The sequence below is a fragment of the Pinus tabuliformis genome, chromosome X (genome assembly GCF_031772625.1).
Source record: "Pinus tabuliformis cultivar Carrire ecotype Pingquan chromosome X, CPIR1, whole genome shotgun sequence".
NCBI lineage: Eukaryota > Viridiplantae > Streptophyta > Pinopsida > Pinales > Pinaceae > Pinus > Pinus tabuliformis.
The window spans coordinates 1,416,486,915-1,416,499,451 of NC_142308.1; the positions used below are offsets into that span (position 1 = coordinate 1,416,486,915).

General features: G+C 40.6%; 1 protein-coding gene across 1 annotated transcript in view; it reads left to right on the forward strand.

The window, feature by feature from the left end:
* LOC149145345 (uncharacterized protein At5g02240-like) overlaps window positions 1-12,537 on the forward strand; it is a 153,983-nt gene continuing 141,446 nt past the window's right edge. The window contains exons 1-2 of the mRNA XM_089448913.1: window positions 1-174; window positions 289-373. Of these exons, the coding sequence (XP_089305039.1) occupies window positions 115-174; window positions 289-373 (145 nt within the window). The 5' untranslated portion in view covers window positions 1-114. The remainder of the gene's footprint in view (window positions 175-288; window positions 374-12,537) is intronic.

The window sequence follows — 12,537 nt, forward strand, 5'->3', positions numbered from 1 at the left end:
GTTCTGATATCACGGCGCATAGATGGAGGGATATTTATCAATCTGGGAATAAATGGAGGGATATATAGCTCTGATTATACTTTAAATAGTTTTTGTTATATCACATTCCCAAAAATGGAGGGCCAATTACAGAAGGTCTTGGTGGTTGGGTGTACAAGGGGGGTCGGATTAGAGGTAAAATCTAGCTGACATCTTGCAATTTTATCTTGAATATATAATACGAGAAACGATCAGAGTTCATTAGAATGAAATGGATCAAAATTATTCAGTTTTTATACCTGTGGTCAGGTAACCAAGATATTGCTGGGGAGCCCGGGGAAATATGACGTTCATGCGCTGGTTAGAAGCCGTGAGCGAGCCAACAAAGCACTTGGTATTTTATATGTCTTTGTCTCCATATTCTTCTTTGTTCTATAACCCATTTTTTCAAATATTTTAAGCATAGGACTTTGTTCAAATTTCAAAATTTAAGAACTAATGAAAATTGAGAACATCGAGGGTTTTTGGTCGATTCCTCTGCTTTTCATAAATTGAAGGCATTGCCTAATTTTCACTCAAGAATTGTGATTGAAAATCTTTCCAATTTTTTTAAAATTATTTATGAATTGTGTTTGATGGCTATACTCACTCAGATGTAAATATGAGGCATTGCCACAGAGATGTAATCTAACATAACTCGCTGTGCAAATGCTCTACAAGGAAAATAGACAGCTCACATTCTAAGAGTATTGCTGTTTTTATCTAAGTTATTTAACCTCGTAATGTGTTTGGGCTTCCAGGGATTTGATTCATTTCGGTGTATCATGGTTAAAGCATTTTGGTGATGTGTTGCTCAAAATGAAGGAGATTTGCAATTCTTTTGTGCTCAATACGGTGTTCATTTGTGGCATATTAAAAACTGATGTAAATCTATCTTGATTGCAAATCTAACATGCGCCAAGAGATCAAAAGTTGAGGAAAGGTTTTCAGATATGGAAATTTGATCCCTCTCAACACATGCTAAATAGATGCATCTACTGTATAAGGGAGAAATGTATTTCCTTCCATGCTCAATATGGATCTAACATGTGGGAGATGTATAAAATAATTTTATATCAACTTTATATATATAGTGAAAAAAAGTAATTGAATTTAAAAAATATCTTATTTTCTAGATAGGTGCTTTTTACTTCTCAATAAGAGGGAGATATGTAATTCATTCAATTTTTAATATGGAATTGACATGTTGCATTTAAGAACATATTAATAACAAAAAAATATTTCAATATGGCTATAAATGAAATATTTGAATGTCCACGTTAATTAAATCTCTCTCTCTCTCTATATATTTTTTTTCCGAAGAAGAAAATTCATAATTTCTATTATAAGAAATTACATGTTGTTGATGCCCATAGGCATATGCTGTAAAGTGGTTTTCACCACTGATCAAAAAGCAAAATTTACATATAGGTTCCCACAGGGATACAGTAATAGGATCAATGTCCATTATAGTAGTGCATATTCGCTATACAATAACAGATCAAGCTAGAATGTACTGAGGTATATACAAAAATATATCATGATAGTGCAAAAATTTAGATGAGGCCATTGCCTCCCTGAGGGGGACCATCAATATATGGTCTATGATAGAAACTGTGCATCCCCTCTGGATTGTGTTCCTCGATCAGCCATTCTCCTAGAGGACGATCCGCCGCTTCTTTCCAGAGCCGGTCAGCAATTGCATTTCTTTCCCTGTAGATGTGAGAAACAGTTATCTGGTCAAAATGTGTTTTGAAAAAAACAATTTCTTCGCTTCAAAGAATATGCATGACAAATGGATTTGTTGTTAACCCAATCAACCACAGTCTTTGAGTCCCCAAAAATTTGTAATTGTTGACAGTTTTTGGACAAGGCAAAATATAGAAGATGCCTCAGGGTCATGAGTTCAGCATGGTTGTTTGTACCCGGACCGAGTCCCAAACTCATATGAAAGTAGTGTGAGTCTGAAAGATGTAGAAGAATGCCTCCTCCACATCCTTGTCTCTGAGCTGCCCCGTCAAAATATGCCCACGACATATCTTTGTTTATGAGTTCTGGGTTGATGATCTTAGGTTGTTTCTGTTTGATTTCAATTGGAATCTCAATATATGCCGCACATATGGTAGAGGGGAGTAGGTTCCAATTTACATTGCAATTCTCAAAAATGATCGCATTCATCCTATTCCAGATATACCAGGCCACCAAGAGTGGCAAATTCCTGGGCTTTTCTGATGCCACTGCAGTCCACCACTGATCCCATGCCGTTGGTATGTCCTCCCCCTGCCAGACCACATTTATATTTAGAGCCTGGGTGATCTGTGTCCATAATTCCCTGGTGATCGAACAGGTGAGGAATAAATGGGGGGTAGTTTCTTCCTCTTTCCTGCATAAAACGCACCATGTTGGTCCAGCAAAGGCCCTTTTCCTAAGGTTGGATCCCGTAGGGATTTTGTTTGCAAGAATGTTCCACATGAGTAGTCTTGTTCGTGGCTAGGCTTGCAGGTGCCAGATAGTGGACCACCAGCTTTTATGAGTGTCCGGATTTTTTGCTTCAATCAGTTTGTAGTATCCAAGCTTCGGCACATATTGACCAGATTTGGATACTGCCCAGATTAACTCATCCTCTTCCTCCCTGAGTCTGATATGTGATTCGATTAAAGCTTGAATGTAATCTTTCCATATTGTGCTCCACTCTTCTGTCAGTTGCCATTGCTGATCTGTTATCCAAGCTTGTGAGAATATGGTGAAATGCTGTTGATCACCTATCTGCGAGAGATATTTGATGCCCCTGTTATTTAGATGTAGAACCAGCCCTTCTGGTAAAATGTGTGCATTACCTGAACCAAGCCATGGATCAAAACCAATGCGGACTGAAGAGCCATTGCCAATGCGCCATAAAAGATTATCTTTGATAAGAGGCATGGTGTTTAGAGTGGCCTTCCAAATCGCCGATATGCCCTGTCGGTTCCAATGTGGCCTCCGGATCCAGTCAATGATGTTCAAAGGCCATATATACTTCTGGTGAATAACTTCTGCCCAAAGACTGTTCTGTTTAAGTAATAACCAACCCTGCTTGGCAGCGAACGCTTGCGCAAAATCCGGGAGTGCTTTAAGACCCCACCCCCCCCATTTCTTCGGAGTAGTAATCATGGACCAACGAGTCCAGGCAAATATCTTCCCTTTTTTGTTTCCATTCCAAAGGAATCTGTTGCATGTTTGTTGAATTCTATTGAGAATTCCCTTAGGGATCCATGAGGGTGACATCCAGTATACTGGAGTGGCCTCAAGGACAGATTTAATAAGCATAAGCCTGCCTAATTTGGATAGGAGCCGGTGGTGCCAGCAGTTGATCCTCTTTTCTATTTTGGAGATGAGCCAAGACCAATCCTCAATTTTATATCCATCTGGTTTTAGTCTAAAGCCCAGATATTTGATGCCATCCAGTAGATTTATTTCCAGGAATGGGAATTTCTATGTTGCCAAAGATTCCTGATTTGTACACCCCGCAATGGACATAGTCGATTTCCTTCTATTGATCTCCATTCCCGTAGCCTTACAGAAAAGCTGGAGAATGTCATTTAGGGCAGTGGTGTCCCGAACACTCCCATTTATGAAAATAAGGATATCATCTACAAAGAGTAGATGAGTGAGGAAATAACGCTCCATGATTTTGAGTCCACTGATATCGCCATTCCTTTTAGCAGTTGCAATGAGCTTGCTTAGCCCTTCCATGACAATTAGAAAGAGGAGTGGGGATAGAGGACATCCTTGTCTGATTCCTCTGTTGATATTGAACCGAGCGGAGGCCGAGCCATTGATGAGGATAGCGAAGGAGGCAGAAGAGATGCAACCCATAATCCAGTTGATAAGTGTGTGGGGGAAGCCCAAATGGGTGAGTATCATCTTCAGATAGAGCCAATTAACTTTATCAAAAGCCTTTGCAAGATCAATCTTAAGAGATATGCCTTTAAGATTCTTATGCTTTATGGAGTGTAGAGCTTCCTGGGTGGTGCCAATGGCCTCTTGAATGTGTCGATTTTGGAGAAAGGCAAATTGTTCAGCAGAAATATGAAAAGACAGAATGGGCTTGATGCGATTGGCTATGATCTTGGAAATGATTTTGTAGAGGCAATTGCATAATGATATTGGACGGAAGTCATTAACGGATGTAGGGTCATCTGATTTAGGAATCAGAGCTATGAAGGTGTAGTTCATAGGGGGATGTATGTGCGATGTGATCCGGCTTTCTTCAATGACCTCCAATAAGTCCCCGCCCAGCAGATCGTAAAAAGCCAGATAGAACTCCACTGGCCACCCGTCCGGCCCCGGGCTCTTATCTTTCTTGAACCATTTGAGCGTGCTTTCCAATTCCTGTTTAGTGACTGGTTGAGTGGTCATCCATATCCTCCTGTCCCACAAATCTAGGGAAGTGACCAGCAAGATTGATGATATCTGGAAGATTGATGGCAGTCGGTGCAGTGAATTGCCTTTTGAAATGTGATACCCCCATTTTGGCAAGTTGCTGGTGCGTAGTAGCCCATCCATCAGGTTCACAGGGCAGTTGCCAAATAGTGTTTGAGGCCTTTCTACCATTTGCAAGGTTGTGGAAGTATTTAGTATTACAGTCCCCTGCTTTGAGCCAAATGGCTCTACTTTTTAACCTCCACAACTCCTCTTTTTCTTGTAGGATCTTAGTTTTTTGCGCAACCAGATTGTTCAGTAAAGATTTAGATACCTCTGATAGGTAGCCAGTCCCCCTTTCGTCCGTCAATTGAGCTATCTGGGTTTCTATGTCTACAAGCAGCTGTTCATCTCTGAGTCATTTCCTTCTTGCCCAGGTCTCAGTCAATTTCTTTAGCTCATCTAGTCTGTCACAAAAATCCATGGCTTTTCTCTGATCTCTTAGTGGAGGTTGAGATCCCCAGTATTCCGAGACCATATTAATAAAATCCAGGTCTTGTAGGAGTCCAACAAAAAAATTGAAAGGGGAGCAGGGCTTGTTTTTAGCATCACTGACTTGTAGGAGGATTGGGAGATGATCAGAGAGTCCACCTGAGCTAACCCATTGTCTATACAGGGGGAATAATGGAATCATATCCTCATGCACTAGAGACCTGTCTAGCCGTCTTCCCAGAGCTGCCTCCCTAGTTCTCTGATTGTGCCATGTTGGAACTTTCTTATTCATAGGAATATCAACAAGCCTGTATGAATCAATTAGCATACTCATCTGTTCAGAGATGGGATCAATCTGTGCATGATGTCCCCAAGATTCCCCAACACCCAGGGAGAAGTTGAAATCACCGCCCATAACAGTAGCTCGAGTAATGTGGTTGCTTCCTAGAAAGTTTTGCTAGAAGGTCAGCCTATTCAGATTAGGGCCATAGATGTTGATAATATGAATAGGGTAACCCAGCTCACCCAAGAAGATGTCCATTCCCAGAAATCCTCTGCCCCCCCATGAGGAAAGAGGCTTGCCCTTTCTAGGGTTTATGCCAATGGCCAGACCTCCTGACCGACCAATAGCATCCATACCCTGAAATATCCAACCAGGGTGAAGGGCCTGTAGGGTTCGCACCGCCACCTCCGAGGTGCAAAGGGTCTCCTGTAGGAAGAGAATGTCACATCTGGATTCATGAATCAGTCGTTTTAGAGCCAATCGCTTTTTGGGGTTGGCTAATCCCCTACAATTGAAGGAGAGCCAAATCATGGGGAACCACTTGCCAGGGGCTCAATTGCTCTAAGTGCCCGTTCAATGGTGTATTGTCGCCCCTGGGCGACATCAGCTACAGCGTTTTGTATAGCCGAGTTGATTTTTGATGGACGACCCCTCTTAGGCTTGCGGTAACGACCTGGGGAGGAACCAAGTCCTAGCAGTCTGGTACGGGCCCGAGGTCTGAGATGGTAGGGATGCGATCCGGAGCTGGCAGGGGAGGATGAGGGATCGGGGAGGCCCTTCTCCAACCTGTGAGAGGAGGGTGTGGTGGAGAAAGTAGGGGGGGGGCAATTGTGCAGAGGATGGATGGAACCGGTGCCGGATCAATATGAGGGGACAGTAAAGAGGTGTGCATAACAGAATGCAATACTTCAGATAAATTATGAGAACATATGGGGATAGATGCATTACCCGGATGAGATGATGCAGTCTCCGCTGTCTTAGACCGGGTGCACGGCGGTGCAGGAGTGGATGTAGCCTTCCTTCTGTTGTTGGTTTTCTTGGTGCCTTCTGATACTGCATTTGCTGGAGTCTCATCATGAGTCAGATCCCCTCCCGCAGGTTTGTTTTCTCCTCTGTTTTGTTCCACTGTAGGCTGCTGTCTAGGCCCTTTTGTATCCTCGGATGTCACCCCCGAAAGCAGAGGGCAATCCTTGTACAGATGGCCGATTTTGTGGCATCTACAACATCGAAACGGGACTCCTTCATAATCCAGCAGTTGCTTGTCTGAGAAGTGTCTGCGATGCAGTGTGATTTTCTCCTCCAGTCCTGCCCTAGTGTCAAGATGAACCAGGATGCGAGCCATGGTCATGATTCCAGTTTGCTCATAGGATTTATCATGCTCCAGGTAGGTGCCCAGCGCGTCACCTATTCTCTTGAAAACTTGCGGAGTCCAGAATTGCATGGGCAAACCTGGTAGACGAACCCATATAGGTCTAGCACCCAATTGTTCTCGCTCCGGGTCAAAAAGAGGATCCCAGCGCTTCAGCAGGACAGGTGCCAATTCAATATGCCAGTATTGGGAAAGTATCCATTGGGTATATTCCGGTCTGTGAAAGTGCAATGCAAACCAGCCCCTCGCAAGGACCCTGATAACTGGTAATTCCTTGAGGAGAGAGCCCCAAATCTCCTCTGTCCATAGTTTTAATCTTTCTACAGAATAAGTACGACCTCTTACCCGGCCGACCAATACCTTTCGGGCATTTTCCATAGCATCCGCCATCTGAACGTCTTCACCAAATGTAAGATTAATATCCGAGTCTATTGCCCGAAGGCACTTGCCTTTTTTCAGTTTCTCCGAGCGCTTTTCGATAGGGAAATCCTTGAGAAGTTTACGGCACGGGTCAGAAGTGCTGTGCTGTGCAGAACCCGCCGAGCGGGCAGGTAGCAACGACGTGTTAAAATAGCCCGAGCGGATAGGGGAGCGGGGGTCGATACTGCTGGTGCCCGGATGCAATGAACGGGGGGGTCGCTGAGCACCTTGGGGGTTCGTCGGCATCAATGAAACGGATGAAGGGTTTGAGGGCTGAGTGGGCGGAGGGGGTGAAGGCAAAGAGGGCTGAGTAGGGTTCTGGAGAGGCGAATCAAGTGATGGAGAAGTCTGCAGACAGGTACCCAGAAGATGGAGCGTTGCCGGCGAGAGGGGCGGACATTCGAGAGCCGGAAGATCCGCCAGGTTAACATCAGGATGTTTCTTCTTCCCCGAGCGCGGCAGATGGGGATGTAAGGAGGAGGCAGCTGTCTCGGATACTTGTTCTTTACCCCAGGGTTCCATGGCAGGGCGATTATTATATGCCCAAATGTCCTGTTGTGGCATGGGGTCCTCCTCGTAGTCCACGAGGTCCTCTTCGACCATATTACCTGCCAAAACAGTGATGCCCTAGATTACCGACCAGGAAACCGACCGTCAGAGAGAAAGGAATACTTGCTCGCGGGGTTCGACGGAGAAATGTAAACCGCAGGGTAAACCAGGTCCCAGGAAACCGGGAATGGATATGGTGCACGAAAGTCCTTGCCGGTCAAAAGACCGTGATACCTGCACACTGTTTGTTTACCGCCATGAAGGTTAGTGAGTGCCAGGGTCGCCGCTAGGGTTAGGGTTCCGCCATTTTCGCCGATCGCCCAGAGCTCTCATTCCCATCTCTACAATGAGTCGTGTTATAAAGCTCCATGGGAAGTATGTTTTGTTTTTTTCTCTCTCTATATATATAACAATTGAAACCAAAAAAATTCTTATGGTTAAAACATTAAAATGGTGTGTTGTTTGGATTTCTATGCAACTTGATTTGCATAGAAATGCTAGCACAAGTTAGTGTATTGTCATACCAAGAGAAAGCCTTTGATGAGATTGTTAAATAAAAAACAATGTAACTGTGTTATTCCATATCCAACACTAAATTTTGACTCCAACAAACGTTATAACAAAGTAGAACTCAATAGCCCAAGGTAATCAACGACTTAACAAGACAACACTCCAAGAGATGGAGATAGGGAAATTTTGATCATAGATAAACTTGGCCCAGGGTCATGCAAAGTTGGCCAAGGGACATAACCAGAATAAATATTTGAGAGTCTTTGCTCACCCACATTGTAGACAACACAATTTTATCCTAACTAGGTAATACAACCTTCTATCCATTGAGATGCTTCCCATAGTTAAACATTAGGAAAAAAATTACTTGGGATCCAAGACTCACTTCATATTATCATGAAGCCAAAATAACAATGTACTTTGTTTGGATTTCTAGGGCCATAGCTTATTGAGTTGGTCATCTAAAAAAGGTTTTGTATTTATAAATTTTTGAAAGAAAATCCTCACAGGATCCCCATCTCTTCCTTAGAGTATCTAAATGGGGGGCAACTCAACCAATATCGACAATAATGACTAGAAAACTTCAAGTATTTTTTAAGGATTCAAATATTATGCCTATGAATAATATTCTAGGCAACTATTATGGTTTGAAAAATCATACATATAGAATATAGACAAATATTCAATACAAAAACATGTATTTTGCTATTTAAACTGGTATTTTTTTGGCAAATATTATCAATTTAATCATATCTATGTAAAAAATTGGTGGATTTTTAACCAAATGGGTGATTTTTTTTATTTATTTATAGAAAATATCCAAAATATAGCCAATTGGTGAAATTTCATACCTAGAAATTCCTTGGAAACCTTAAAGGACTTTGCCCAATTTGAACTTGCGACCTATGGTCTACTTTTCAACAACATTCATTAAGCGAATGATTCAACCAATTAAAACAACCCTTGAGACATGGACAAAGGTATTTATATCCCATAACAATCTTGTAGTGGGCAAAGGTCACAAACTTTCCCCATTTTCAATATCATCATCAAGCATGTGGCCCTAGATTGGTCAAGCTTAGCAAGATATCCTCTAAAATAAGACTTTTGATTCACTCCAAATTGAACTTGTTAGTGTTGGTCCTACTATATTTTCTTTTAAAATTTTCCAAGCAAATCTATTTCACTTCGATTGCTGAATAAGTTTGTTCATAAAATGAACACCATCCCTAAAATATTGAATGCCAAAAAGATTTAGCAAAAACTTACATTCAAACTTAACAAGATCTTATGTCTTTGCTAATAAATTTATGTAAATTTGTTTAATCCACTAGACCATGAATTTAACATACTAAAAACAAGACACAGAACAATCCACCAATCAATCTTGATTCAATACTTTCCATTAAAAAGCTTTCATAATTTCTTAACATACTAAAAGCAAGAGACAAAGCAATCCACTAATCAATCTTGACTCAATACTTTCCATTTAAAAGCTTTCATATTTCAAGAAATTATGCTAGGTTAAGTATACATTTAAATATAAAATATAAACATAAAATTTAAATTAATATAAAGTTGATTATCAAGAACTAAATCTCCGCCGATACAATGGGTACACAACTAACTAAAATGATCAACTTTTTAATGTGAAAGGTAATGCTATGTTAAGCCTACATTTAAAGTTTAATGTATAAATAAAAAATAAATTAATATGACGTAATTATCAATAACTAAATCTCTACCCATACCATGGTTAGATCAAACTGCGTACACCTAACTGGTTTCAGTAATGGTGACGTTTTGAATTTATCTTATATAGAAACATCAACAAGCAGCTGTGTTCTGATATCACGGCGCATAGATGGAGGGATATTTATCAATCTGGGAATAAATAGAGGGATATATAGCTCTGATTATACTTTAAATAGTTTTTGTTATATCACATTCCCAAAAATGGAGGGCCAATTACAGAAGGTCTTGGTGGTTGGGTGTACAAGGGGGGTCGGATTAGAGGTAAAATCTAGCTGACATCTTGCAATTTTATCTTGAATATATAATACGAGAAACGATCAGAGTTCATTAGAATGAAATGGATCAAAATTATTCAGTTTTTATACCTGTGGTCAGGTAACCAAGATATTGCTGGGAGCCCGGGGAAATATGACGTTCATGCGCTGGTTAGAAGCCGTGAGCGAGCCAACAAAGCACTTGGTATTTTATATGTCTTTGTCTCCATATTCTTCTTTGTTCTATAACCCATTTTTTCAAATATTATAAGCATAGGACTTTGTTCAAATTTCAAAATTTAAGAACTAATGAAAATTGAGAACATCGAGGGTTTTTGGTCGATTCCTCTGCTTTTCATAAATTGAAGGCATTGCCTATTTTTCACTCAAGAATTGTGATTGAAAATCTTTCCAATTTTTTTAAAATTATTTATGAATTGTGTTTGATGGCTATACTCACTCAGATGTAAATACGAGGCATTGCCACAGAGATGTAATCTAACATAACTCGCTGTGCAAATGCTCTACAAGGAAAATAGACAGCTCACATTCTAAGAGTATTGCTGTTTTTATCTAAGTTATTTAACCTCGTAATGTGTTTGGGCTTCCAGGGATTTGATTCATTTCGGTGTATCATGGTTAAAGCATTTTGGTGATGTGTTGCTCAAAATGAAGGAGATTTGCAATTCTTTTGTGCTCAATACGGTGTTAACTTGTGGCATATTAAAAACTGATGTAGATCCATCTTGATTGCAAATCTAACATGCGCCAAGAGATCAAAAGTTGAGGAAAGGTTTTCAGATATGGAAATTTGATCCCTCTCAACACATGCTAAATAGATGGATCTACTGTATAAGGGAGAAATGTATTTCCTTCCATGCTCAACATGGATCTAACATGTGGGAGGTGTATAAAATAATTTTATATCAACTTTATATATATAGTGAAAAAAAGTAATTGAATTTAAAAAATATCTTATTTTCTAGATAGGTGCTTTTTACTTCTCAATAAGAGGGAGATATGTAATTCATTCAATTTTTAATATGGAATTGACATGTTGCATTTAAGAACATATTAATAACAAAAAAATATTTCAATATGGGCCATAAATGAAATATTTGAATGTCCATGTTAATTAAATCTCTCTCTCTCTCTATATTTTTTTTCCGAAGAAGAAAATTCATAATTTCTATTATAAGAAATTACATGCTGTTGATGCCCATAGGCATATGCTGTAAAGTGGTTTTCACCACTGATCAAAAAGCAAAATTTACATATAGGTTCCCGCAGGGATACAGTAATAGGATCAATGTCCATCATAGTAGTGCATATTCGCTATACAATAACAGATCAAGCTGGAATATACTGAGGTATATACAAAAATATATCATGATAGTGCAAAAATTTAGATGAGGCCATTGCCTCCCTGAAGGGGACCATCAATATATGGTCTATGATAGAAACTGTGCATCCCCTCTGGATTGTGTTCCTCGATCAGCCATTCTCCTAGAGGACGATCCGCCGCTTCTTTCGAGAGCCGGTCAGCAATTGCATTTCTTTCCCTGTAGATGTGAGAAACAGTTATCTGGTCAAAATGTGTTTTGAAAAAAACAATTTCTTCCAAGATATGCTTCAAAGAATATGCATGACAAATGGATTTGTTGTTAACCCAATCAACCACAGTCTTTGAGTCCCCAAAAATTTGTAATTGTTGACAGTTTTTGGACAAGGCAAAATATAGAAGATGCCTCAGGGTCATGAGTTCAGCATGGTTGTTTGTACCCGGACCGAGTCCCAATCTCATATGAAAGTAGTGTGAGTCTGAAAGATGTAGAAGAATGCCTCCCCCACATCCTTGTCTCTGAGCTGCCCCATCAAAATATGCCCACGGCATATCTTTGTTTATGAGTTCTGGGTTGATGATCTTAGGTTGTTTCTGTTTGATTTCAATTGGAATCTCAATATATGCCGCACATATGGTAGAGGGGAGTAGGTTCCAATTTACATTGCAATTCTAAAAAATGATCGCATTCCTCCTATTCCAGATATACCAGGCCACCAATAGTGGCAAATTCCTGGGCTTTTCTGATGCCACTGCAGTCCACCACTGATCCCATGCCGTTGGTATGTCCTCCCCCTGCCAGACCACATTTATATTTAGAGCCTGGGTGATCTGTGTCCATAATTCCCTGGTGATTGAACAGGTGAGGAATAAATGGGGGGTAGTTTCTTCCTCTTTACTGCATAAAACGCACCATGTTGGTCCAGCAAAGGCCCTTTTCCTAAGGTTGTATCCCGTAGGGATTTTGTTTGCAAGAATGTTCCACATGAGTAGTCTTGTTCGTGGCTGGGCTTGCAGGTGCCAGATAGTGGACCACCAGCTTTTATGAGTGTTCGGATTTTTTGCTTCAATCAGTTTGTAGTATCCAAGCTTCGGCACATATTGACCAGATTTGGATACTGCCCAGATTAACTCATCCTCTTCC